This window comes from Gorilla gorilla, chromosome 12, assembly GCF_029281585.2.
Source record: "Gorilla gorilla gorilla isolate KB3781 chromosome 12, NHGRI_mGorGor1-v2.1_pri, whole genome shotgun sequence".
NCBI lineage: Eukaryota > Metazoa > Chordata > Mammalia > Primates > Hominidae > Gorilla > Gorilla gorilla.
Genome location: NC_073236.2, coordinates 54,401,356 through 54,428,519, shown reverse-complemented (window position 1 = coordinate 54,428,519; position 27,164 = coordinate 54,401,356). Strand labels below are relative to the sequence as shown.

The 27,164-nt window shown below is 52.4% G+C and overlaps 1 protein-coding gene across 10 annotated transcripts; it reads right to left on the bottom strand.

Annotated features, from left to right (window-relative positions):
* Nucleotides 1-105: 105 nt before the first annotated feature.
* CAPG (capping actin protein, gelsolin like) lies at nucleotides 106-27,164 on the bottom strand. Of its 10 annotated transcripts, none has more exons than XM_055378187.2 (10): nucleotides 26,868-27,164; nucleotides 7,469-7,504; nucleotides 7,131-7,303; nucleotides 6,875-7,029; nucleotides 6,511-6,675; nucleotides 4,485-4,634; nucleotides 4,039-4,131; nucleotides 3,369-3,501; nucleotides 891-979; nucleotides 106-311 (listed from the first exon to the last, which is right to left on the bottom strand). In XM_055378187.2, exons 2-10 carry the CDS (start codon nucleotides 7,489-7,491, stop codon nucleotides 246-248), a joined length of 1,047 nt encoding a protein of 348 aa, XP_055234162.1. In that variant the 5' UTR covers nucleotides 7,492-7,504; nucleotides 26,868-27,164; the 3' UTR covers nucleotides 106-245. The 10 variants fall into 10 exon arrangements, with proteins under 10 accessions (XP_055234162.1, XP_055234161.1, XP_055234160.1 ...); XM_055378186.2 differs by lacking the exon at nucleotides 26,868-27,164 and adding an exon at nucleotides 25,705-25,924; XM_055378185.1 differs by lacking the exon at nucleotides 26,868-27,164 and adding an exon at nucleotides 20,526-20,661.

Here is a 27,164-nt window from a genome sequence, read left to right as displayed (position 1 = left end):
CTCCAAGGCTGTCCAATTGTCATCTGTGTGCTACTCCACCCCCAGCATGGGGATGAACCCAGGTGAATAGGTGGGTGACAGTGAGAATCAGCCCAGGGCAGGTGGTGCAGGAAAAGAGCTGGGAAAGCACTTGTCTCCTTTATTGAACATCTGCAGGGGGCACCTCTGCACTGACCAGGCAGCCAGAGAAGCAAGCAGGCAGGTGGTGGGGGACATGGGAGCATGGGGCAGGAAGACGCCCACCCTCATTTCCAGTCCTTGAAAAATTGCTTGAAGATGGGACTCTCACGGCCCTGAGGCAGAATCTCCACCTGCAGGGACAGTGGGGGAGAAGTCTGGTTCACAAAGTTGCCACCTCTGCCTCTGCCCAGGAGGACAGGAGGGGGCCAGAGCCAGGGAGGAGGGTGTGGGCGCCTGGCCTGAATCCATGTGCAGTCCAGGCCGGGAAAGCGCCCCTGGATGAGCCGTGAGATGAGAACCAAGATTTGAGGGACACAGACTGAGGCAATAGACTGCTTCAAGGGCGTGGGTGCACAGTTTAATAAACGCCACCAACGGTAGCTGAGCCCTGTCAGCTCCCCAAGGGATGACTTGTGGACACTGTGCTGTGGCGGGAGGGGTGGCACCAGCCAGGGACAACGGCCCAGAGGAGGAGTACCCAGTTCTCTGGGCACCCAGAAGAGTGCTGCCCAACATCCTCTTTGAAAATAATAAGTATTTTGACATTTTGAAGGATTGAGATGGGCTTTCCCACTGGATGGGTCTAAGAGGGAGGCCTGGTTGTTCCTGACAGTGCCCGAGGCTCTCCTGCCCTTCCTGGCCAATTTGAGGGGTCAGGGGCCACAGGAAGAGCCCTAGGAAGAGGACTGTGGTTGTGCGCATCTCCTCACCTGAGTGTTCGGGGCGTACTGCATGCGCGAGATGAAGCCCTCGGCCACCTGCAGGGCTGCCTGCCGCTCCTTCTCATTCGCTTTTCGCCCTAGATCATAGGAAGGAAATTTTTAAAAAGAGCAGGGACCCTCTTTAGCTGCCATCCCATTTTTCTTGAGGAAATTTAAGGGAGTCCACAGAAGAGCCAGCAATTTTTACAATAAATGGACCAGGGGTCCCAAGAATGCCAGGGGGCTCTTTGGAGATGTGGAGTCAGTCCCTTAAGAATTTTCCCAAACTGGCAGCACCAAGGTAGATGAAAACCCCTCTTCTGCCCGGGTCTGATCATGCAAAACTCTGCTCTGACCTGGGCCCCTGGAATATTTCAGGGAGGGGAACAGGTGTTCACCCTAGCATCAGACTGTGAGGCCACAGGTCTCCTTTTCCCCTAGAACCCCTCACCTCTTGAATTCATCAAGCCTTTTCTGAAAAACTAAATAAGACAAAGGGTACAATTTATTATAGAGGTGACTTACTCCCATAATACCGGCAGGGCTACACTGGCCTAACGGTTATGCTAACTAAGCACTTACAAAAATGAAGACCCCACGTAATCCAGTCATTTCTGCCAGCAGTCCTGAGAACTCAAACTGCTCGTTCCAGGCTTTTTCATTTTTATTTTTTCTGAGACGCAGTCTCGTTCTGTCGCCCAGGCTGGAGTGCAGCAGCACCAACATGGCTCACTACAGCCTCAACCTCCCAGGCTCAAGCAATCTGCCCACCTCAGCCTCTCGTGTAGCTGGGACCACAGGTGCACGCCACCACACTCAGCTAATTTTGGGGTTTTTTTTTTGTAGAGAAGTGATATTTCGCCATGTTGCCCAGGCTGCCAGACATTTTTCCAAGGAAATGATACCGAAACGATGCCGTGATGTGGTTGGCTCTCTAGGCAGGCTATAAAATGCCATGAACTACAATGTATCTGAAATTAATATGCTGGATTCCTTCCTCTGTCAACTGACCAGCTGCCCCCCTACCCATGAGATCGTTCTCTTCCTGGCCTCCCAAGTTTCCTGTTTCTCCTCTGATTTCTCTTTCCATAGTGGTTGGGTTCCTTGCTCCGGTTTATACAGGCTTCTGTGGGCCTCTGTGAACCCCCCTCTGCTTGGCATTGGTTCCATGGGATATGTGCCCTCTGGCAGGAGAGAAAAGGCAGCCCTGCAGCACACACCTCTCGCTTTCCACTCTTTTGCTGCTCCCAGCTCCTCCCTTTCACCTCTATCCCTGCTGAGTTTCAGAAGCAATACTATGAAATGCCTGGTAGCAGCTATCTGTAGATACCCACCTACTTGTCTGCCTTCCTGACCAGGCTAGGGGCTGGCATTTTCTCCACCTTGGTTGACCCCACAACTGGGTGTTGAGCAAATGCTATTGCTGAAAATTCTCAGACCCCAGGCAGAGACTCAGAACAAGTTTGTTTCATTTTCAGTCAAACCAAGCAGAACAGGCTCTGCCCAACAGTGTTTCTATTTCCAGAAGATAGAATCTTTTGGAAAAACAAGTTCTACAGGTTCACCACTCACTGCATAAAATGATGTTTAATTTGTCTAAAATTCATTTCTGTCAAACCTTGAGATAGAATCCCAGGATCAGGGGTCCCAGAAGCCCCAAAGGTCTAGAGCTGGGCTAGGGCAGTGGTTCTCAAAGTGTGATCCCTGGAACCAGCAGCACAGACATAACCCATAACCTTGTTAGAGATGCATGTTCTGCCCCACTCCAGACCTAGTGAATCAGAATCTATGGGGGTGGAGCCCAGCCATCTAAACAGGCTGTGGGGTGATTCTGAGGCTTGCTGTAGTTTCAGAGCCATTGTCTAGAATTTAGGAGGTGGGAACAGCAAAGAGAAAATGGCGAGGCAGTGGCTCACATCTGTAATCCCAGCACTTTGGGAGGCCGAGGCAGGTGCATCACTTGAGGTCAGAAGTTCGAGACCAGCCTGGTAGTGAAACCCCATCTCTACTAAAAATACAAAAATTAGCCAGCCGTGGTGGCACACACCTGTACTCCTAGCTACTCGGGAGGCTAAGGCAGGAGAATTGCTTGAACCCAGGAGGCGGAGGTTGCAGTGAGCCAAGATCGCGCCACTGCACTCCAGCCTGGGTAACAGAGCAAGACTCCTTCTCAAAAAGAAAGAAAGAAAGACAGAAAATAGCAAGGCCTATGCCATGGCTCACGCCTGTAATCCCAGCACTTTGGGAGGCCAAGGTGAAGATCACTGGAGGCTGAGAGTTTGATACCATCCTGGGCAACATAGAAAGAACCCATCTCTATCTTTAAAAAAAAATTTTTAAAGAGAGAGAAAATGGTCAGCCAGAAGCATGCAGGCTTCCTGAGGCTGTCTTTTACAAGCAGCTAGACAGGCTGAGTCCTGCAAAGGGAAGCCTGCCCGGGTCAGAGCAGCTACAGGCATCTCAGGCTGTTACAGAGGAGCCACGTACCCTTCCAGATATAGATCTTGCCACAGAGCCCGTTGTCCAGCACAAAGCAGTCATCAGATATCAGCAGTTCAAGGGCAAAGGGGCTGGAGTCAGCCACCTTGGTCAGGTTCATCTGTCCAGTGGCATCAGAGACCTGGGGAGGAGGGACAGTGCCTGATCTCACCCCCCACACACCAGCCCTCACCTCAGCCTGAGGAGGGGGAGGCTGGTCCTCCCTAAGTCCCTCCCACTGTGCCTCGCTGCCCACTGCCCAGGTCTCAGGAGCAGACAAGAGAGTGAAGACCTGAAAAGCAAATTCCAGGCAGCCCCACTCCCTCTCATCACCCCAATCCCTGCAGCACAGGGGCCCCGAACCCATTTGGAAATTAGGTGGATTCCAAATTACAAAGAAATGCACAGAATTCAAGAAAGAAAAGCTCAGCATTGGCTTCAAGCCTTCACCAAGCATAGGCTGGAAGTGAGGTGCACTCATCTCCTCAGGAGGGCCTGCCTTCCGCCCACTCCCCATCCTTGTCTCACTCCCAGCCCTGTATAACTCCCCACCTCCCACCTCGGTTCCAGCCCCACCTTCCCCCTGCCTTCTCCCCTCCACCCTGCTTGCATGCAGCTGTGCTGTGCAGGCTCCCACCCTCCCTGCTGCCGGGTCCCAGGGCAGGCTTGGGGGGCCCACCTTATACAGAGCTGCGGCCTGGGCATTTGCCTTGTCAGCTGTGAGGTCTTCCTCAGGATTGCCCTCCTTCAGAGCAGGCTTGGGGCCCAGGACCTGCAGGGGCCGGGGCAGGCCAGGTTTATAGGGACCCTTGCCCTGGAACTTCCCAGCCCATCATGCTCAGGGCCATTGCTTCTGGTGGGGCAAACTGCGCCCTGCACTAGGGCACCCAGCAGAGGTGAGGTGAGTGAGGGCTGAGTCCAGCCCACCCCACCAGCCAGGCTGCTCAGCCTCGAGGACGAGCATCTACCCAGAGGGGCACCCTGTGAGCTGGCCACAGCCCTAGGCAGTACACCAGATGGCCCCTGCCACCCTCCACCGGCCACTCTCAGCCCTCAGCTCATCACCACCTCTCTTGGCCACTTTCAAGCAGAGGCTCCCAGCCACCCACTCCAATGTCCCCCAACCTGGATCATCTCAGCAGGCTCCTCCCCATCAGTGACAATCTCCACCTGGGCCTTGCCCTGTCGCTCACTGTCCCGGATAGCCAGGGCCAGGTCCCTCGCCTTGTTGCGTTCCAGGATGTTGGACTTCCCACCACACCAGGCGAAGATGTTCTGCAAGGAAGCAGGAAAGTCCGGGTCAGAGCCAGATGCCTGTGTCCTGCTCCCCAGCTCAGAGAAAGGCCCACAGCTCTCCCTCTCTCCCCTCTGAACTGTCCCTGAGGCAGGACAACCAGGAAGGCAGAGCACAGCACAGAGGGCTCTCTGAAAATGCCCACGACCACCCTCTGCAACTGTTTCTCTGCCCACCTGCCATCTGTCCTCCTCTCTTTTTTTCGAGACAGGGTCTCACTCTGTCATCCAGGCTGGAGTGCAAAGACGTGATCATGGCTCACTGCAGCCTTGACGTCACGGGCTCAAGCAATCCTTGCACCTTAGCTTCTAAGCAGCTGGGACTATAAGCACTTGCCACCATGCCTGGCTAATTTCTTAATTTTTTGTAGAAATGGGGTCCCACTATGTTGCCCAGGCTGGTTACAAACCGCTGGGCTCAAACCTCTTTCTTTTTCTTTTTTTTTTTTTTTTTGAGATGGAGTTTCGCTCTTGTTGCCCAGGCTGGAGTGCAATGGTACAATCTCAGCTCACCGCAACCTCCACCTCCTGGGTTCAAGAGATCCTCCTGCCTCAGCCTGCCGAGTAGCTGGGATTACAGGCATGCGTCACCAGGCCCGGCTAATTTTATATTTTTAGTAGAGATGGGGCTTCTCCATGTTGGTCAGGCTGGTCTCGAACTCCTGACCTCAGGTGATCTGCCCACCTCGGCCTCCCAAAGTGCTGGGATTACAGGCGTGAGCCGCCGCGCCCAGTGCCTCTTTATTTTTCTTCCCATCACATACCTCCTATGTTTAAACGTCTCTTACCACCTATGTCCACCTACTAGAAGGTGAGCTTCATTGGGACATGAAGGTTTTGTTTGGCTTTGCTCACCGCTGTGGGCCCACTGCTAAAACAGAGCCCGGCATGGATTTAGGCGCAAAATAAATATTGACTGACTGAGTGAAGGACTGCATGGGTGAATGGCTGAATGGCTCCTTGAGCGCAGCATCTCACACTTCTACCCACCGCCCTGCCAGGCAGAGCCCCTGTCACCTCTCCTTTTCTGGTAATGGCGAGGTCTGTTCACCTGTCCCCTTCCTTGTCTCAGCACGTGTAGTCCTCACCAAGAGCTCCTGGATTGATCTCCCTGCCCCAAATCTTCAGCGCCACAAGACGCAGCCCATACTCCTCAGCCAGCCAATCTCCTCATGACCTAGGGCTCACCTTCCACCTTGCTTAGGAATTTCCCTCCCCCTGCTCCTGTCCCCCAGCCCGGGTCCCAGTCTCACTAGACCCCTGGTGTGTGCAGGTCTGCACCCTTCCCCACCTTGGTGGCTCAGCTCACCTTCTCCCTTTGCCTGGAGTGGCATCTCCCCTCCTATAGGTCTAGTCCAATGTCACCTTCCTGGGACAACTGGCTTCGGCTCAGGCTAGAGGGCCCCTCCCTGCCCCAAGCCCCCCCAGCACACGGCAGCTGTCCCCCTTAAAGCCCTCATCACATCCTGCCTCAGGTTATGGCAAGTGACCGGCCCATCTTGGCTGCCTCTCCAGAGCGAGCTTTTATGGTCCCTGTGCTGGCTCAGAGAGAGCATCATAGATTCACTGAACAAAGAGATAAATAACTGAATTAATGAATGGTCTGGCAGGCAGTGAACTCAGAGGCTTCCAAGAGGAGGGAAAAAGCTCCAGAGCATCAGAGGCAATGTCTAGATGGCAGAAGGAGGCTGGCATCAGTCCTTACAAATATAGGGACATTCTCCAATGGTCAAAGTGATCTGACTTGGAATGGGTTTATGGCTTCTCAGCTTCTCTCCCTCCTTCCTGGCCTCCTGCCCCTCCGTCCTTGTAAAGGATGGTGCCAATATGGAGAGCTCAGTCTGGCCAGCCTACCCACCTGGCCCAGGTCCAGGATGAAGCAGTCCCCAGTGTTGAAGCTGTCCCAGTTCAGTGCCCGCTCGGTGGCACGGATGTTCTTCTTCCCCTTCACCTGGTAGAGTTTCTTGATGGCAGCTGGGGCTCCTGTGGAGGTCTTGTGAAATGCTGACTCCACACCACCTTCCTGCAGCCCAGACGGCCCATCTGAGTGGACTGACAGGAGACCCAGAGCCCTCTGCACCCCATCCCACTGGGAGACGGGCAGAAAGGTGGGGACCCAGCCCCAAAGGCACCCGGGTCTTCTGCAGGGTAAGAACCAGCCAGAAGCAGGGCTGGCTCTGAGGGAAGCTGCAGGGTGGGGGTGCCTGGAGGTGGGCTCTGACCTGGTACTTGAGGCCCCGTGGGAAGTAGCTCATGAAGAGGTCAGACTCATTGCCCTGCACCTCGCGGTGCTGCACAGGCCGCTCTCCCAGCAGCGTGTTGAGGTGCACAGCCAGCACGGCACAGGCCCCCTGCTCATCCCGGGATGACTGCTGGCCTGGGACAAGTGGGAGAGGGCAGGGCAAGGCCCTTGTGATCCATACCAGCCCCCTCCCTCCCCTTCCTGGGCCCAACCTTCCCCCATCCAGATCCCCTTACCTATCCACAGGTGCAGATGGGAAACCTCTTCTGGGCCATTGTGCAGCACTAGGTAGGCGTCCCCCGAGAAGAAGACGCCCTGGTTCTCTCGCGCCACAGGCACCGGCTTCAGCTTCTCCACCCGCCACACATGCAGGCCTGGATCCTGCACTGAGCCTGGGAATGGAGAGCCACTGCGAGAAGAGAGAGGGTTGACAGCAGCCTGGACCCACTCGCCCAAGCACAGCCCTGGGCAGGCCTGGCGACCGCAGTCTGGGGATGAGGAGAGCAGTGAGGAGGGGCAGCCCTTGGAGGTGAAGAAGGGGAAGTTGTGAAAGGAGATGGGGCATGCAGCTTACCTCTGGGGAATGGCTGTGTACATGCTGTCTTCAGATCTGGAAAGAAAGAAGAAGCCATTATTATTACAAATGCCACAAAAAGGACCTCTCACGTGGGGCTGGAGAGGCCCTTTCCAGTGGCCAAGTACTTTCATATTCATCAACTACTCCACCTCTAGGAGCCCTAGTTCCATTATGCAGACAAAGAAAATGAGTCCCAGAAATTCTAAGTCCAAGGTCACACAGCTAGTGAGTGGTTCATGGAAATAAGGTCTCTGACCCCTGGGCCAGGGTCTTCCCTCTGCTGAGATCTCACAGAAATTAAAATAAGAGCAGAAATTAACAGAAAACAGAAACAAGAGAGAAGAGCAATGAATTTTTTTTTTGAGACTGAGTCTCACTCTGTTGCCCAGGCTGGAGTGCAGTGGTGCGATCTCGCCTCACTGCAACCTCCGCCTCCCAGGTTCAAGTAATCCTCCGGTCTCAGCCACCCAAGCAGCTGGGATTACAGGCAACACCATCACACCCGGCTAATTTTTGTATTTTTAGTAGAGATGGGGTTTTGCCATGTTGCCCAGGCTGGTGTTGAACTCCTGACCTCAAGTGATTTGCCCACCTCAGCCTCCCAAAGTGCTGAGAGTATAGGCATGAGCCACCATGCCTGGCCTCAAGTTGGCTTTTTTTTTTTTTGGAGACAGAGTCTCACTCTGTCACTCAGGCTGGAGTGCAGTGGCGTGATCTCAGCTCACTGTGACCTCTGCCTCATGAGTTCAAGTGAATCTTGTGCCTCAGCTTCCCAAGTAGCTGGGATTACAAGCCCACACCACCACGCCTGGCTAATTTTTGTATTTTTAGTAGAGACAGCATTTCACCATGTTGGCCAGGCTGGTCTCAAACTCCTGACCTCAGGTGATTCACACGCCTCAGCCTCCCAAAGTGCTGGGATTACAGGCGTGAGCCACCGTGCCCGGCAAGTTGTTTTTTTAAACCAATAAAATTGATAAACCTTTAGACAAACTGATTAACAGAAAGAGAAAACACAAATATCAATACAGAAATGAGAGATGTGAGATCACCACAGATTTTACAGATATTAAAAGGATAAAGGGAATATTATAAAAACTTTATGCCAATATATTCAACCACTTATATAAAATGGGCAAATTCCTTCAAAGACACAAATTATGAAAGCTCATTCAAGAAGACACAGATTATCTGAACAGTGGCCATATCTATTAAAGAAAATAAATTTGTAGTAAAAAACTCATTCCCCCTCAAAAAACCCAAGCCCAGATGGCTTCCCTGGTAATTTCTACCAAAAATTTAAAAAGGACATAATACCAATTGTACACAAAATCTTCAAAAAAAGAGATGACAGAACACTTCTCAATTCATCCTATGCTGCCACCATTCTCCTGATAACAAAACCAGATAAATATATTATGCAAAAAGAAAATTACAGATCAGTATCTCTTATGAACATACACACACAAAAATTAACACAATTTGGCTGGACACGGTGGCTCACGCCTGTAATCCCAGCACTTTGGGAGGCCAAGGTGGGTGGATCATGAGGTCAGGAGTTCGAGACCAGCCTGGCCAACATGGTGAAACCCTATCTCTACTAAAAATACAAAAATTTGCCGGGTGTGGTGGCACGTGCCTATAGTCCCAGCTACTCAGGAGGCTGAGGAGGGAAAATTGCTTGAACCCAGGAGGCAGAGGCTGCAGTGAGCTGAGCCCATGCCATTGTACTCCAGCCTGGGTGACAGAGTGAGACTCCATCTCAAAAAAAAAAAAAAAAAAAAATTAACAAAATTTTAGCAAATGAAATCAAATAATATATAAAAAATAAACCATGATGACCAAATGAGGTTTATCCCAGGAATGCAAGGTTGGTTTAATATCTGAAAATCAGGGTGACAATAGCTAATAATAATGCAGTGTATATTTCAAGATAGCCAGAAGAGAGGATTTGAATGTTATCATCACAAAGAAATGATAAATGTTTAAAGTGATGGATATGCTAATTACCTTGACTTGATCATTATACAATATATACACATACATTGCATATGTACAATGAAACATCACACTGCACCTGCTAAGTATGTGCAATTACTATCTGTCAATTATAAATTTAAAATAAATAAATAAAGCCGCTCACAACGCAAAAAAAAAAAAAAAAAAAAAACACCGAAATTTGAAAATCAATGCTATACACCCTATTAACAAACATGTATGTGTAATCACCTCAATAGATGCAGAAACAGCATTTAGCAAAATTCTACATTCATTCCTAGTTTAAAATTTTTTCAAGCCTGGGCAATATAAGGAGACCACAACCCTAAAAAATTTTAAAAATCAGCCAAGGCCAGGTGCAGTGGCTCACACCTGTAATTCCAGCACTTTGGGAGGCCGAGGTGGGCGGATCATGAGGTCAGGAGTTCGAGACCAGTGTGGCCAACATGGTGAAACCCTGTCTCTACTAAAATACAAAAATTAGCTGGGCATGGTGGTGTGCGTCTGTAATCCCAGCTACTTGGGAGGCTGAGGCAGGAGAACTGCTTGAACCCAGGAGGCAGAGGTTGCAGTGAGCCGAGATTGTGCCACTGCACTCCAGCCTGGGTGAGCAAGACTCTGTCTCAAAAAATAAAATAAAATAAAATAAAATAAATAAAAATCAGCCAAATGTGGTAGTGCAAGCCTGTAATTCCAGATCCCAGCTACTCAGGAGGCTGAGGAGTGAGTATCGCTTGAGCTCAGGAGATAGAGGCTGCAGTAAGCCAAGATCATGCCACTGAACTGCAACCTGGATGACAGAGTGAGACCCCCTCTCAAAAAAAAAAAAAAAAAAAATTTTTTTTTTTACCCACAAACTAGGAATAGAAAGAAATTTCCTTAACCTGTTAAAAAGGCATCTATTAAAATACAACAAACAAACAAACAAAAACCCTTCACCTAACATTATATTTAATGGCTGCTCTAATTCTAAACTCCCTCCCTGAGAAATTTCACCCACTCCCAGGCATCAGCTATCAATTCTGTATGCTCAGCTTCCCTCAAATGCCAGAATGATGAACACTTTTTCTGGACAAAAGTCATTCAAGGGAAAAAATGCTAAACGCAAGTATTTTTTAAAAAGATACTATCTTTTAAAAAAATTCAGAAAATGCAACAGCTACGGCCCCACTCACTGTCGCTTTCATAGGTTCCCATCACTAGAGGATTTCTTTTTTGGCTCAAAATGCAGAGATCACAGAGCCAGCATGCACTTTGTACATAATACAATTCATACTGTGCATCCATTCGGACAGAGTTTGTGTAAGATGAGCCCCAGTGGCACAGGGTAAGGGCTTGGGGAATTGGAGGGTAAAAATGCAAGTTGGCACCATTAGGAGATTCTTGGGGGCTGGGGCAGCAGGATCAGGAAGTGCAATATTTGGCAGGGGCCAGGGAAGTCAGGGGTAGGGGGAAGGCAGATGACAGAGCAGAAGGTATTAAGTCTGAGTAGGAAACAAAGAGGGACAGGTCAAGGGCAGTGATAATGGATGTGAAATGCTGTGTGAATTATGACTTTCCTTTTCCTTTCCCAACCTACAAAATAGTGGAAGGCATATTTTGGCACCACGATTCCGGAAGAGGAGATGCAGAGAGCAGAGGTTTGCGGAGGGAAACTTTAACGTTTCTCCATCCCACAGAGGATCACATGCTGTGCCCACATCCCCTGCAACAGGCAGCCCAGCCTGTGACTCAGGCCTGAGCTGGTGAAGTGGCTGCCCCAAGCTCAAGCCATCAGGGAGCGCTCAAGAATGAGACACGCAGTGCGCCAATTGTCAGCTTTACTATTTTTCATTCTGTGTTTAACTCAAAATCAGGCAGCCCACATGCCAGAGAGCCACATCAGGTTTTGGATGAAAGGGGTTTGGCAGGCCGGGTGCGGTGGCTCACGCCTGTAATCCTAGCACTTTGGGAGGCCGAGGTGGGCAGTTCACTTGAGGTCAGGAGTTCGAGACCAGCCTGGCCAACATGGTGAAACCCCGTCTCTACTAAAAGCACAAAAATTATCCGGAAATCACTTGAACCTGGGAGGCGGAGGTTGCAGTGAGCCAAGATCCATGCCACTGCACTCCAGCCTGGGCAATGGAGTGAGACTCGGTTTCAAAAAAAAAAAAAGAAAAGAAAGGAGTTTGGCTGCCCATTAGAATGACCTTGGGACCTTATTAAAATGTCGGTACTGACAAAGATTCTTTGCTTGGCCAAACTTTAACTAGGCTTCTGAACCACCCCGTAGGCCCATCTGTGTGCTTGTAAAATCCGGTTTTAGCAAAAGAACCCTGCTAAGGCCATTTACCTAGAACCCCCTACCCTTGATATCTGGTCAATCTGATAATCGTGGATATCTGATTGGGTTCCTCAACACCCTGCCCCCGCCGCCCCAGTGATGTCTGATCACTCTGGCCTGTATTCAGCAAGAATCCTGTTAGGGGCCGGGCACAGTGGCTCATGCCTGTAATCCCAGCACTTTGGGAGGCCAAGGCGGGCAGATCACCTGAGGTCGGGAGTTCGAGACCAGCCTGACCAACATGGAGAAACCCCATCTCTACTAAAAATACAAAATTAGCTGGGCTTCGTGGCGCATGCCTGTAATCCCAGCTACTCGGGAGGCTGAAGCAGGAGAATCACTTGAACCCGGAAGGCAGAGGTTGCAGTGAGCTGAGATCATGCCATTGCACTCCAACCTGGGCAACAAGAGCGAAACTCTGTCTCAAAAAAAAAAAAAAAAAAGGAATCCTGTTAGGTCAGTCCAGCCAGAATCTCTTTACCCTTGATGTTTCCTCTTAGCAATTTTCTTTTTTTTTTTTGAGACAGAGTTTCACTCTGCTGCCCAGGCTGGAGCGCAGTGGCACAGTCTCAGCTCATTGCAACCTCTGCCTCCTGAGTTGAAGCAATTCTCCTGCCTCAGCCTCCTGTGTAGTGGGATTAGAGGCGTGCACCACCACATCTGGCTAATTTTTTGTACTTTTAGTAGAGGTGAGGTTTCACCATGTCAGTCAGGCTGGTCTTGAACTCCTGACCTCCAGTGATTGCCCACCTTGGCTTCCCAAAGTGCTAGGATTACAGTCGTGAGGCACTGCGCCTGGGCCATATTTTTTTTCTTTAACAGTGCCCAAGCCCCTGGTCTGGGGATTTTGATTCCACAGGTCTGGAGTGGGGCTTGATCACCCATATTTTGAACATATGTTCAAAGTGATGGTAGTAGTGCCAGTGAATTCTGTCCAGAACAGTGTCAAATGCTCACCTGCACATTAGAATCATTTGGGGGCTTTTGAAAAACCCCAATGCCAGCCAGGCATGGTGGCTCATGCCTGTAATCCCAGCACATTGGGAGACTGAGGTAGGTGGAATGCTTGAGCTCAGGAGTTCAAGACCAGCCTGGGCAACATGGTGAAATCCTGTCTCTACAAAATATACAAAAATTAGCTGGGCGTGGTGGCGCACACCTGTCATCCTAGCTACTTGGGAGGCTGCAGCACAAGAATTGCTTGAACCTGGGAGGTGGAGGTTGCAGTAAGCCAAGATCACACCACTGCACTCCAGCCTGGGTGACAGAGTGAGACTCTGTCTCAAAAAAAAAAAAAAAAAAAAAAGTAATTTACAGAAAAATAAGAAAGAAAAACCCCAGTGTCTAGCTTCCATATTGGACTCATTAAAAGCAGACTCTCTGGGTGGAGCCTGGATGTCAGTGTTTGAGAAGCTCCAGATGACTCTAATGCTTGGTCAGGGTTGAAACTCCTGCTGCCTCATTAGATCTCTGTCCCGAGGCCTTTTGTTCCAGTCTCTCCTGGGGAAGGGTCCACCCTGACCTCTGGCCTTTCATTCTTTCCCCTATCCCAGCCCTCTGTCCAAGCCCACAGCTCCTTGAGCTTCCTCAGTGTCCATGTTCACCCTTATATCCATTAAAGCCCCCTCATCCTAGGCTGGGCACAGTGGCTCACGCCTGTAATCCCAGAACTTTGGAAGGCTGAGGCGGGTGGATCACCTGAGGTTAGGAGTTCAAGACCAGCCTGGCCAACATGGTGAAACTCCGTCTCTGCTAAAAATACAAAATTAGCCAGGCATGGTGGTGCGTGCCTGTAGTCCCAGCTACTTAGGAGGCTGAGGCAGGAGAATTGCTGGAACCTGGGAGGCAGAGGTTGCAGTGAGCCGAGATGGCACCACCGCACTCTAGCCTGGACAACAGAGCAAGAATCTGTCTCACACACACACACACGCACACACACACACACACACACACACACACAAAAGCCCCCTTATCCTTCCAGGCCCGTATAAAGCCCCAGCTGTCCAAGGAAACTTCCAGGACATTAAGTGGCCTCCGCCTTCTCTGGGAGTTCTCCCAGCCCTCTCCCCTGGGAGCACATACTTTAGCCTGTTTTATAGCATAACCTGGCTGCTTCACATCTCAACTGGAGCAAGGACACACCTGATGCCTCTGTTCCTCAAGCAGCCCAGCAAAGAGTCTATTCCATTCCACTCAACGTCTGTGCTGGGGGCTTGGCACTGGGGGTGACATGCACAGAGACAAAGAATAGCCCATGTTTTATGGTTTAGCTGCAGGGTGCAGTGAACAAGGGAGCCACCATACCCAGTGAAACCGCAGACGAACTTCCTCTAAGTGGGGAATGTCACAGAATCACAGATGTCAGCATTAGAAAGTGCTAAAGTTGAAGAGGGGAGCTGGGGCGGGGGGGAGGAATAAAAGAAAAAAAAGAAAGCGCTAAAGTTCTTATCTAGTCCTGCTCTGCCTGCACCGCCCTACACATACCCATACACACATAGTGCAGAAATCTCTTCTATAGCATCCCTTACCATCCTCTTCTTGAAGGCTTCCAGTGATGGGAAACTCACCACCTTACCAAACAGCCTTTACTTTTCCCCACTCTGCCATAGTGTGGTGAGTTATGGACCCGCCCACCTCCACTACTACACTATAGGGTCCTTTAGGGCAGGAAGTGTATTTTGCCTCTGGATCTAGCTGGAACCTCATGCAGGTGCTCAAAGAATGCATTTGATTAACTGGACCTGCTGGGCTCTGATTATTAGACTGGGGTGGCACCTAAGGGATAGCCCAGGATTTCAAAAGGCTGGGACAGGCTGGAGCAGCCCCAGGAGGCAGAGAGCAGGGGCTAGGGGTCCCAGACTGCCATGGGGCTGGGGGAGGGGAGGATGCAAGTCCTGCTGGCTGTCCCATGGTCCTGACTTAGGCTGTCTTTGAGGACACACTGGGGGACCTCGGAGAGGAGGTCACCGTTACACACACCTTTAAGGAAAGACTTGACAGCCATCAGAGGGACAAAAATCCTGCCGGGGTCCAGTGGTACCTTTGCCTTCCTCAGACCCTGATTCCACTGACCCCCAATAGGTCTCTTCCCTTCACAGTCCCTGTTTGTCCCTAGGTGTGAAATGAAACAGCACCTCCACTTCTCCTGGTGGAGGTAGGTGCCCACCCTCGAAACCAAACTGAATCTCCCAGCCTGGGACATGGCATTCTCAGAATCTAGGTCCAGAGGCCTCATTTGGGGATTCCAAATGGTTTTTCCCCTGATACCAAATAGGTCTCCTACCCTTCCCCAGGGTCAACCACTTCCTCCCTCCCCACCTCCTACCTCAGACAGTCCACCTAGACCCTCAGCCAAGGTCTTCCAGAGTTTGCAAAATAATCAAATGTGCCACTTGCATTTGAATTCAAATGGCTAGGACTGCCCTGCCCCCTCCCCAAGCCACTCCCACCCAAATAGCATCACACCACAGTCCTGTCTTGGGGACAGGCAGCTTCTAATCTGATTTCACCTCCAGTCTGGCTAAGGGCCTTCAGGAGCAGTGTGGTGGCCTCCGTCAGGAGGTCTGGCACAGCTGGGACAAGCCCTGACCCAAGAGTTCCTCCATGTGCAGTGTGGGCACAGCGCACCCATCCTCCCGGGCAGCTTCACAGCTGCCATCAGATCAGGTGCCTGGAGCCTGGCATAAGGCTGGCAGGACAGCAGGCTGGGGGAACTCCACCCTGGCACAAAGTGGTATCCAGAAATGTGGGTCTCTGTTCCCAGGCCACCACAGCCAGCCCTCGCCTGCCCACCCAGGAGGGTACCAGCCAGCCACGCTGGCAGCCACCCTGCCACCTTCACCTTTCAACACTCCTACTTTCCTTTCTTCCTCCTACCTCTGCTTCGTAGGTTCGTCTTCCTTCCAGCCTGCCCCACCCGGCTTCTCACTTCCCTCTTACTTCTCTGGCTGCCCCACCCACCAGCCCCACCCAGCAGCCCCACCCCTGGGCTCCTTCCCCAGCCGGTGTGGAGGCGATGTCCTCCGACAGGGAGGGGCAGGCAGTGCTGGGAGGCCAGCAGGCCTGAAGCAGAAGAGCAGTCACTGGGGTGGGCAGTGGATATGCCAGGCCGTCTCCTCAGAGGGGCCCACAGGGAGGCTGGAGGTCCACACAGCCCCACCACAGTGGCCTCAGCCCGCTGCAGGTCACAGCCAAGGCAAATCAGGGAGGGCATCTCTGAGTCTGAGACCAGCAAGGAAAGCCATGTTCTCCATTCAGGGCCCGGGGCAGGCGCTGCACAGCCCCCACCGCTGCTGGGTTAGTCACATTTTCTGGGCAGGGTCACTGGCTTCACATTACTTTTTCCTCCTCCTCAGTTTGTCTTTCTCCTTGCCCTGAATGCAAGTATTTGATTTTTTTTAAGATCAGTTTTTTGTTTTTTTTTTTTGTTTTTTTTTTTTCCTGAGACAGGGTTCACTGTCATGCAAGCTGGAGTGCAGTGGCATGATCACAGCTAACCGCAGCCTTGAACTCCTGGGCTCAAGTGATCCTCCTGCCTCAGCCTCCTGAGCAGCTGACACCACAGGCCTGCACCAACACGCCCGACTAATTTTTTTATTTTTTCTGGAGACAGAGTCTTGCTACTCAGGCTGGTCTAGAACTCCTGAGCTGAAGCAATCCTCCCACTTTGGCCTCCCAAAGTGCTGGGATTACAGGCGTGGGCTACTGCACCTGGCTAAGCTCAGTTCTCAGGGAATGGCTGACGCCATAAAACATTCTTCGCCATCTTCTGCATGCCACGCTGATGCCTCTCAGGTCTCTACCATTTGGTCTGCTTCTCATTCACCAGATGTTTATCATCATGACTTCTGGGCCCTGGGCCCTCTGAGAGACAGCCCATCCTGGGTTGACCCAGGGCAACTATCCTGCCTACATCACCGTCACTAGACCCTAGAGCATGTCTCCTCCAACTCGCTGGCTTTCTGGAGGACACTGAGGTCCTGAGAGCACAAGAGACTGCTCACAAACACACAGGGAGTTGAAGCCTCTTCAAGGGAGGCTCCCATTCCCTTCTGAATCCCTGGGTGAAGGATGAGCAGACTCGGTATGAGGCTCCAGGAGAAAGTGAGCACCCAGTTATGCAGCCACACAAGCATGGCTCCTCTGCCCAGAACCTGGCCGGCCTGTCCTGGAAAGGTATTGGTCAGCAGGCTGGCTTGAGACAAGGCTCCAGGTTCAGGATCAAGGCCTGGGGACCCTGGAGCAAAATCTGGAACAAATCTTCCTAATTAGCAGACCTTCAAACAAAACCTCATTATTTGACTGCGTGGGAAAAGTCTGGAGAAAATACAGTACTGGATAGGCTGGGCATGGTGGCTGTCTCCAGTAATCCCAGCACTTTGGGAGACTGAGGCAGGCAGATTACCTGAGGTCAGGAGTTCAAGACCAGCCTGGCCAACATGGTGAAACCCTGTCTCTACTAAAAATACAAAAATTAGCCGGGCATGGTCATGGGTGCCTGTAATCCTAGCTACTGGAGCGACTGAGGCAGAAGAATCACTTGAACCCAGGAGGCGGAGGCTGCAGAGAGCCGAGATGGCGCCACTGCACTCCAGCCTGGGAGACAAAGCAAGACTCCATCTCAAAAAAAAAAAAAAAAAAAAAAAAAAATGCAATACTGGATGAATGTTTCTCATTGAAACAAAATTGATAAAATTTCACTAGAGCAAGACGGGAAGTTAAATGTTCTCCCCAAAGAACATGGCCTGTAGCTAGCATCCAAGTGTCTCCATGGCCAAACTGCCAGGCTTAAAAATAGGGTAATATGGGCCGGGCGCGGTGGCTCACGCCTGTAATCCCAGCACTTTGGGAGGCCAAGGCGGGTGGATCACGAGGTCAGGAGTTCGAGACCAGCCTGGCCAGCATGGTTAAACCACCATCTCTACTAAAGACACAAAAAATTAGCCGGGGGTGGTGGCGCACGCCTGTAATCTCAGCTTTTCAGGAGGCTGAGGCAGGAGAATCACTTGAACCCGGGAGGCGGAGGTTGCAGTGAGCCGAGATTGCACCATTGCACTCCAGCCTGGGTGACTGGGCAAGACTCAGTCTCAAAAAATAATAATAATAACAATAATAATAGGGTAGTTTGGTGGAGGGTGGGAGGAGGGAGAGATTCAGGAAAATAACTAATGGGTACTAGGCTTAATACCAGGGAGACAAAATAATCTGTACAACAAAGCCCCATGACACGAGTTTACCTACATAACAAACATGCACATGTACCCCCGAACTTAAAAGTTTAAAAAAGAAAAAAAAGGATAGTCTGGGTGAGAATCCCAGTAGGGCCTAGTCCCCACAAAACCACAGGCTGGGCGGTTAACCTGGTAGAGTGGTAAGAGCTAGACAATTTGGCTCCTTACTAGCTGTGCAAGTGACTTAACCTCCTGGAGCCTCCCTGTGCCCCAATCTGTAACACGTGCATACAGTTAAATGTGAAGATGAAATGAGATCCTATGATTAATGTGAAAGGAGCCGGGCACATTCCTCAGCCCCGGGCTCAAAACAAACAAGCCCAGTACAAACACATCCCATCCTCCCATCCCACCACATATCGCCATATATCTCTCAAACTTCCTGAGCCCAGTACAAACACCACCAGGAAAGTCTCCGATAAGAGGACAGCCGTTCAAAGTTTTACTGAAAGAGCGGGAACCAAAAGAATTCCTTTGTTTCCCTGTAACTTTCAGGCTATAAAAAGCAAACACTCGCATTGTTCAGGGCCCTCTTGTATGCTGTGGAATGGAAGGACCAGGTTCGAACTTGTAGTAAAGATCCTTGCCGCTTGGCTTTGACTCTGGACTCTGGTAGTCTTCTTTGAGGAACTAACGGTCTAGGCATAACAAATGAGCAAATAATACATGCTCGATAAACCCAGACTTCTTTCTCTTCCCTTTAGTTTGTAATGTGCCAGCAGCACCGGAGGTAGAAATGTGCCTGGCCACTCCCCTAGCTCCCGGTTTCTCCACAGGAGGAAAGAAAGTTAAACCACAGAGCACTCTCCTATTTCCATCCCCAGCCCCAGCGCTGGAAAGCTTCATAGATTTTGGTCACAACAGCGCATACCTTGGGTGGCTCTTAAGTTCTGGACTCTGTGACCCACGGAGGGAACAAGGATCAATGGGAATCAGTGTTCCTCACACTCAGCCTCTCTAGGCTAAAGCCTCTCCTACCACCACAGGAAAAAAGAGGAGAGGTTTACACATTAACAGCGAAACAATTGGCTGGGCGCAGTGGCTCACGCCTGTAATCCCAACACTCTGGGAGGCCGTGGCAGGCGGATCACCTGAGGTCAGAAGTTCGAGACCAGCCTGACCAACGTGGCGAAACCCCATCTCTACTAATAATACAAAAATTAGCTGGGCGTGGTGGCGGGCGCCTATAATCTCAGCTACTCGGGAGGCTAAGGCAGGAGAATCGCTTGAACCCGGGAGGCGGAGGTTGCGGTGAGCCGAGATCTCGCCACTGCACTCCAGCCTGGGCAATAAAAACAAAACTCCGTCTCAAAAAACAAACAACAACAACAGCGAAACAAAAGGGCCGGTCGCTCAGCCTAGGACTCTCGGGAGCGGCTAGGAACTCAATGCACATGCTAATGAGTTATCTGGTAACGACGCTCTAGAACTAGTTTTTTTACCAGACGCACAGTGTTCCTACCCTTGTGGTCTCCCCTGAGCACTACTGCTTAGTTTGTCCCAAATGAAGTAAAATAAAGTACTTCTTTAGCACGGACCCACCCTCTCCCGCCTTTTCTTACAGGAAGCCAGGAGACGGCGCGCCCCTAAGAGAGGCCCCCGGCTGTGGGAGAAGAGGAGGGAGCGGGGCGCCCCCGAACCGGCTAAGCCCGTTCGACCCCTACAGGGGGAGCCCAGATCCCCGGCGACCGGACCCCGAAGCGCACTACTTGCCTGCCAACGCCTTGCTCCGAGGCTCTGGGCGCTGTCTCAGCCGCCCCCCGCCCCCTGGAGGTGCGCGGCCAGGAGCCGCCCCCAGTGAGTCAGAGGGAGGGGCCCGGCCGGTCTGAGCTGGCGGGGAGCCCCTATGGGAGGCTGGGGCGCCCGAAAGGGTCCTAGAATTGGGCGTGGGAAGGAGGGTATAGGGGAAGCTAAGGACAAGCTTACTATGCTGTAAACTTTGCGAGAGAATTGCAGTGTTCACTTCCATTCAATCGTTAGGCCCCCGGCCTCAATCACCCTGTGAACAGCTACTGTTCTGTGAGAGCCTACTATGTGCTCGGTGCGTCCTCACATCTACTATCATTATTCCTGCTGGAAACATGAAGTCTTTGGGAGGCTCAGAGAGGGTAAGTAACTTGTCCAGAGTGTCACACTGCTAGTTCAGTAGCAGAACTAGGATTTTTTTTTTTTTTTTTTTTTGAGACAGGGTCTCACTCTGTCACGGGACCTGGAGTGCAGTGCTGTGATCACAGCTCACTACAGCCTTAACCTCCCAGGCTCAAGCAATCCTCCAGCCTCAGCCTCCTGAGTAGCTGGGACTGCAGGCATGTGCCACCACGCCCAGCTAACCTTTTTTTTTTTTTTTTTTGGAGAGACTGTGTCTCACTCTGTTGCCCAGGCTGGTCTCAAACTCCTGGGCTCGAGTGATCCTCCCGCTTTGGCCTCCCAAAGTGCTGGCATTATAGGCATGAGCCACCACACCCAACTGCTGAAACAGGATTCTAACCCAGGCTGATCTGACCTGCAACATCTGACCCTTCTCTTCTTTATTCAGAGGAAAACAGGCCAGCAAGCATCTGCACCAGGAGGCCAGGTCTTCTGGAAATGTGTTGGACAGCGATGGGTCCACACTTCCGCCTTGGCTCCTGAATGTGGCATAGCCAACCCATGAGAGATGTCAGTTGACAAAGAGCATGAGGATCAGGCCATGGCCTTGTGACACAGTGGTAGGATCCTTTTGTGGGAGGCAGCTTCGAAAATCCCAACCAGAATGAGTTTCTCTGAAGTCCATGGGTGGGGCCTGGGGTAAGGAAACAATCTTTCTATCTGGGTGACCTCAGACAAGCACACTCCAGCAAGGAGTCCTCGGAAACCACCTCCCGCTGCCTACTATCTCCCTTCCTTTGACCAACTCTGCTCACTCTGCAGACTCAGCTTAAATATCCCTCCTCTGAAACTCCCTCTGCAGTGCTCCCCAGGTATTCTGGACATCAAGCCACTGGGCCACCTGCATCTACACCCCCATGGGAACACTTCTCAGGCACACCCGATAGCAAAAGTGGATTTGGATCCATGGGCAACCTGGCCTGCTTCCAGACAACTAGGCCTCTCCAAGGTTGTGCCCAGGCATAGTCCTTCCAGAGCATTCAGTTTTTGTTTTGTTTTGCTTAGGTCAAATTTATAGTGAAATGCACAAATCATGTGTACATTTAAATCAGTTTTGACAGATGCAACACTCATGTAACCCACATCCCTACCAAGATATAAAACACTTCTATCACACCAGAAAGTTCCCTCCCCACCATGTGCTTCCTCCACCACAATGTTAGCACCTCTAGCCAGGGACCGTGTCAAGTCATCCTTGCAATCCCAGCACCCTGCATAGCTCCCAGCAGGTAATAGGCACTCAAAAAAATTTTTGCTGAATGCATTAACAGATTAGACAGCAAAACCCCCACATTCTAATACTGCCCAGATTCTGTTGCCTTGGGAAAATCCCTTAAGACTTTCTAGACACAGATTCCTCATCTGTGAAACGAGAACAGAAGCCCCAGTCCTCCTACCTTGGAAGGTGGTGAGGATTCAATGAGAGGCTGCTTTTTTTCTTTTTTTTTAAGAGACAGGGTCTCACTCTGTCACCTAGGCTCTGGAGTGCAGTGGCATGATCATAGCTCACTGCAGCCTTGAACTCCTGAGCTCAAGTGATCCTCCTGCCTCGGCCTCCCAAAGTGCTGGGATTACAGGAGTGAGCCACTGTGCCCAGCCGGGAGGATCTGCAAAAAGAATGAAGGCCTGGACAATGCAAGGTACCATCGCCATTATTAATAAACTCCTACTTCTAGGATGAACATCTGGCTGAAGAAACCCAGGAGAGAGAAGCACTGGACACTGGCTTCTGGGCTTGGCTGCTTGGACTCTGGCCAAGGTCTGGGGATGTCCAGGACAATCAGCTTTCTGCTTCTGTGCCCATAAACTCGGGGTATGGACTCATTTCCAGTGCTGAGAAGTTCTGAAATCGCAAAAGATTCTTCCTAGCAAGTTCTCGACCTGTCTTCTAACTACCCTGCCATGTGGCCCTCTCTGGGCCTCAGTTTCCCATCTGTGAATGAAAGCACTAGACTCGAAGGGTCCCTTCTGGCTCCTCTAACTCCAACCGAGAGGCACAGCTCAGGCTGAGCAGTTGCATTTCCTCATCACGGGGGACTGACAGGGATCTTTTGCAATGCTCAATTCTAACATCAAAATTCCCCCAAATATTCCTTTTTTTTTCTTTTTTTTTTTTTATTGATTATTCTTGGGTGTTTCTTGCAGAGGGGGATTTGGCAGGGTCACAGGACAATAGTGGAGGGAAGGTCAGCAGATAAACAAGTGAACAAAGTTCTCTGGTTTTCCTAGGCAGAGGACCTTGCGGCCTTCCGCAGTGTTTGTGTCCCTGGGTACTTGAGATTAGGGAGTGGTGATGACTCTTAACGAGCATGCTGCCTTTAAACATCTGGTTAACAAAGCACATCTTGCACCGCCCTTAATCCATTCAACCCTGAGTGGATACAGCACATGTTTCAGAGAGCACAGGGTTGGGGGTAAGGTCACAGATCAACAGGATCCCAAGGCAGAAGAATTTTTCTTAGTACAGAACAAAATGAAGTCTCCCATGTCTACCTCTTTCTACACAGACACGGCAACCATCCGATTTCTCAATCTTTTCCCCACCTTTCTCCCCTTTCTATTCCACAAAACCGCCATTGTCTTCATGGCCCGCTCTCAATGAGCTGCTCGGTACACCTCCCAGACGGGGTGGTGGCCGGGCAGAGGGGCTCCTCACCTCCCAGTAGGGGCGGCCGGGCAGAGGCGCCCCTCACCTCCCGGACGGGGCGGCTGGCCGGGCGGTGGGCTGACCCCCCACCTCCCTCCCGGACGGGGCGGCTGGCTGGCCGGGCAGAGGGGCTCCTCACTTCCCAGTAGGGGCGGCCGGGCAGAGGCGCCCCTCACCTCCCGGACGGGGCGGCTGGCCGGGCGGGGGGCTGACCCCCCCACCTCCCTCCCGGACGAGGTGGCTGCCGGGCGGAGAATCTCCTCACTTCTCAGACGGGGCGGCTGCCGGGCGGAGGGGCTGCTCACTTCTCAGACGGGGCGGTTGCCAGGCAGAGGGTCTCCTCACTTCTCAGACGGGGCGGCCGGGCAGAGACGCTCCTCACATCCCGGACGGGGCGGCAGGGCAGAGGTGCTCCCCACATCTCAGACGATGGGCGGCCGGGCAGAGACGCTCCTCACTTCCCAGATGTGATGGCGGCCGGGAAGAGGCGCTCCTCACTTCCTAGATGGGATGGCGGCCGGGCAGAGACGCTCCTCCCTTTCCAGACTGGGCAGCCAGGCAGAGGGGCTCCTCACATCCCAGACGATGGGCGGCCAGGCGGAGACGCTCCTCACTTCCCAGACGGGGGGGCGGCCGGGCAGAGGCTGCAATCTCGGCTCTTTGGGAGGCCAAGGCAGGCGGCTGGGAGGTGGTTGTAGCGAGCCGAGATCACGCCACTGCACTCCAGCCTGGGCGCCATTGAGCACTGAGTTAACGAGACTCCGTCTGCAATCCCGGCACCTCGGGAGGCCGAGGCTGGCAGATCACTCGCGGTTAGGAGCTGGAGACCAGCCCGGCCGACACAGCGAAACCCCGTCTCCACAAAAAAAATACGAAAACCAGTCAGGCGTGGCGGCGCGCGCCTGCAATCGCAGGAACTTGGCAGGCTGAGGCAGGAGAATCAGGCAGGGAGGTTGCAGTGAGCTGAGATGGCAGCAGTACCGTCCAGCTTCGGCTCGGCATCAGAGGGAGACCGTGGAAAGAGAGGGAGAGGGAGACCGTGGGGAGAGGGAGAGGGAGAGGGAGACCGTGGGGAGAGGGAGAGGGAGAGGGAGACCATGGGGAGAGGGAGAGGGAGAGCTTTTTTTCTTTTTTCGAGACAGAGTCTCACTCTTGTCGCCCAAGCTGGAGTGCAATGGCACAATCTCAGCTCACTGCAACCTTCCCCTCCCTGGTTCAAGTGATTCTCCTGCCTCAGCCTCCCGAATATCTGGGACTACAGGCGCACGCCACTATGCCGGCTAATTTTTTTGTATTTTTAGTAGAGACAGGGTTTCATCATTTCGGCCAGGCTAGTCTCGAACTCCTGACCTCAGGTGATCCGCCTGCCTCGGCCTCCCAAAGTGTTGGGATTACAGGTGTGAGCCACCTCACCGGCCCCAAATATTTATTTGAAGACATTGATTCAGGATGCTTCTAGCCATTAAATTTGATTTGCAAATGAATTTTTCTGGATCACCTCACAGGCCCTGGGGAATGGCCAGGGGTCTGGGTGGCCATATTTTCCGAATAAAGCTCAAAACCAAAACTTTGGTTTTGCCTTTTCTTAAATCACTGCTAGGTGCTCAGGGGCAACCGGAACAGTGACATGCTGGAATTCCTTGTGACTTCTTGGGAAAGTGGGACTGTCCAGTACAGCATGAGTGGCCTGGGGAGGGCACCAGGTGCCTGGGATGGGGGGACTAGTCCCCCAGAAGACAAGTTTACCCCTGTACAGCCAGCGTCACACTGGGTACTCAACACCATAACAGCTAACACTATTGCGTGCTGCCACTATATGCCAGGTGCTATCCTTGATATGATTTTCTCATTTAATCCTCGCATTTACTCTCTAACATGGATCCTCTTATTATCCTCCTTTGACAGATGAGGAAACAGAGATAAAGAGAGATAAAGTAGGTCAAAATCACTTGTTCTAGGTCCCACTTAGTAAGCGGCAGAGGATAGATAGGAGCCATGTAGTGGGAGTCCATGCCCTCCCCACTATCACCGCATGCTAGTGCCAGCTGTGAGTCCTTTCACATGCAAACAGCTATCTCAGCTCTTTTTTTTTTTTTTTTTTTTTTTGAGACAGAGTCTGGCTCTGTTGCCCAGGCTGGAGTGCAGTGGCACCATCTCGGCTCACTGCAAACTCCGCCTCCTAAGTTCAAGCAATTCTCCTGCCTCAGCCTCCCGAGTAGCTGGGATTACAGGCACGTGCCACCACGCCCGGGTAATTTTTTCTATTTTTAGTAGAGATGGGGTTTTGACATGTTGGCCAGGCTGGTCTTGAACCCCTGACCTCAGGTGATCTGCTTGCCTCAGCCTCCCAAACTGCTAGGATTACAGGCGTGAGCCACTGCGCCCGGCCATACCCTCCCTTTTGAGGTGAGGCTCTTGAAGGCCCAGACCTTTCCTCCAGTGCTTTGAGGTCTGATCCTGATGATAATAACACCTCACTCATAACCTGGACTTCACAGTTTACAAAACACCCCTCCTCCTCACCCCCTCCCAAACTCGATTTATTTTTGTCGTTAAAGCAGAGTTGTAGGCCAGGGTGGACCATAGGTTTTCTTGGTCACGAGAGACTTCCTCCCTCCCTGGGCTCCCCTCTGTAGTGGTGCCAAATAAAAATTTGATCAGTCAAGCCTGTAAGGTAACTAGCGCTAATGTGCAGAGCCAGTCCTGGGCAGGCCTGTTCATTATTTTGAAACACTACTGATTGCACACTTTTACACCGAAAGGGCCCAGGACCCTCGCCTGGCCCAGCCTTGCCTGCCAGGCCTGGGCTGGGTCTCCCAGCCCAAATTCTCACAAGAGGGCCGACTCCGGCCAGAGCGCGCCCCTCTTTGTGCCTCGGTTTGCCCACCTAGAGGTCAGTCCCGCAGGCGTGGCGGGTACATCTCAGGGTCGGCAGAAAGTGCCACCGGGAGCCCAGCCGGAGTTGCGAGCATCGCGCCGGGCCCACTGTCCAGATCCAGGGCTCACGAGAAAAACGAGGACGCAGGAGAGCCACACGCCAGGCCGCGTGTAAGGCCCCAACCCGGCCCCAACCCGGCCCCAACCCGGCCCCAACCCGGCCCCAGACTGGGCCCTAGACCCCTACGAACTACAAATCCCAGCAGGCAGTGGGCCGCGGGGCGGGGTCTCGGAAGCTGCGGCCTGTGGTGCCTTTGCTGAGCCCAGGTCCGGAGGGCCCTCGGGGACGGGAGCACCACAACAGACCCCCGGACACACTTACACACACAGTCTCACAAACACACACACGCACACACACGCGCGCGCGCGCGTGTTTTGGCCCCTCCCCTACAAACTACAAATCCCGGCAGGCAGCGGGCCGTTTTGCGGGGCCTTGGTTGCTGATCCGGACGCAAAGATTGCGCCAGCCAGGGTGGGATCCCGGTGGCTAGGTGGGGGCTCCCCTGCTGGGGAAGAGATGGCCTTCTCTCCTCGCAAACCCAGCTCCCCACCCCTGCACGCGCCCCTCTGCCCTGGAGTCGCTGGTCCGAGCCCTCCTTCTCTGCGAACCTGAGCCCCGCCCTGCCCTCCCTACGAGGTTGGGGCCGTGGGAGATGAAGATGGTGGGTGGGGGGTTGGGCCCAGAGCCTGGTAAGCACGCAGAGTGGCCTCCTGAACCCTTCCTCTATCGCCTAGAGCAAACTCCCATTCCTGGAGGGAGGAGCAGCCCAGACGCTGAGACTGGACTAGGTCTGTTAGGGTCCCTGTGTGGCCTGCAGGACTCATGGTGAAGCCCAGGGAAGGCCTGGGTCCTCCAAGTCAGGGATGTAGGTCCCAGGGTGTTCAGGCCGCGGTATCTGACCATCGTCGGCGCCCTGCGCCCAGGCATCAATTTTACATGGCAGAGTCAAGGTGAGGTTAGGAGGCTGCCAGGAGGTAATAACCAGGGCACTCGCATTCAGCATCCTCTCTCTCAAAGCACTCTCCTCACACCTCAGGGTCAAATGTCAGAACTCTTGTCCTAACCTCCCGGGTTGCCCAAGGAGCTTCTGAGGCGCTACAGAAGGGACTTACCCAGACCCTTCAGTGCAAGCCAGGAACTCAGGGTCCGGCCTGCTCGGTAGGATGAGCTGTGCTGAGGCCCTACTTCATCCACCCTTCTGGGCCAGGGCAGCCTCTTTGCAGAGGCCTCTTCTCAGCTGATTTCTGGCTCCCAAGCGGGAGACTCAGGTTACACCTGTATCGGGAGCAGTGACACCACAGTGGCCAGCAACACATTGGACTTTCTGTCTCCAACTCCATTTTCAGCTTTTACACTTCCTGATCTGGGCATATACTGCTACATCCTGGATCATCAAGGAAGGAGGAAAA

Bases quoted from the DNA above. Each gene is read 5' to 3' on its own strand.
- CAPG (XM_055378187.2), bottom strand. From the start codon at position 7,491: ATGTACACAGCCATTCCCCAGAG. The intron at 4,635-6,510 runs GTGGGTAGGCTG...GCTTCCTTGCAG, and splicing joins TCATCCTGGACCTGGGCCAG to AACATCTTCGCCTGGTGTGG. The intron at 980-3,368 runs GTACGTGGCTCC...CCTATGATCTAG, and splicing joins CAAGATCTATATCTGGAAGG to GGCGAAAAGCGAATGAGAAG.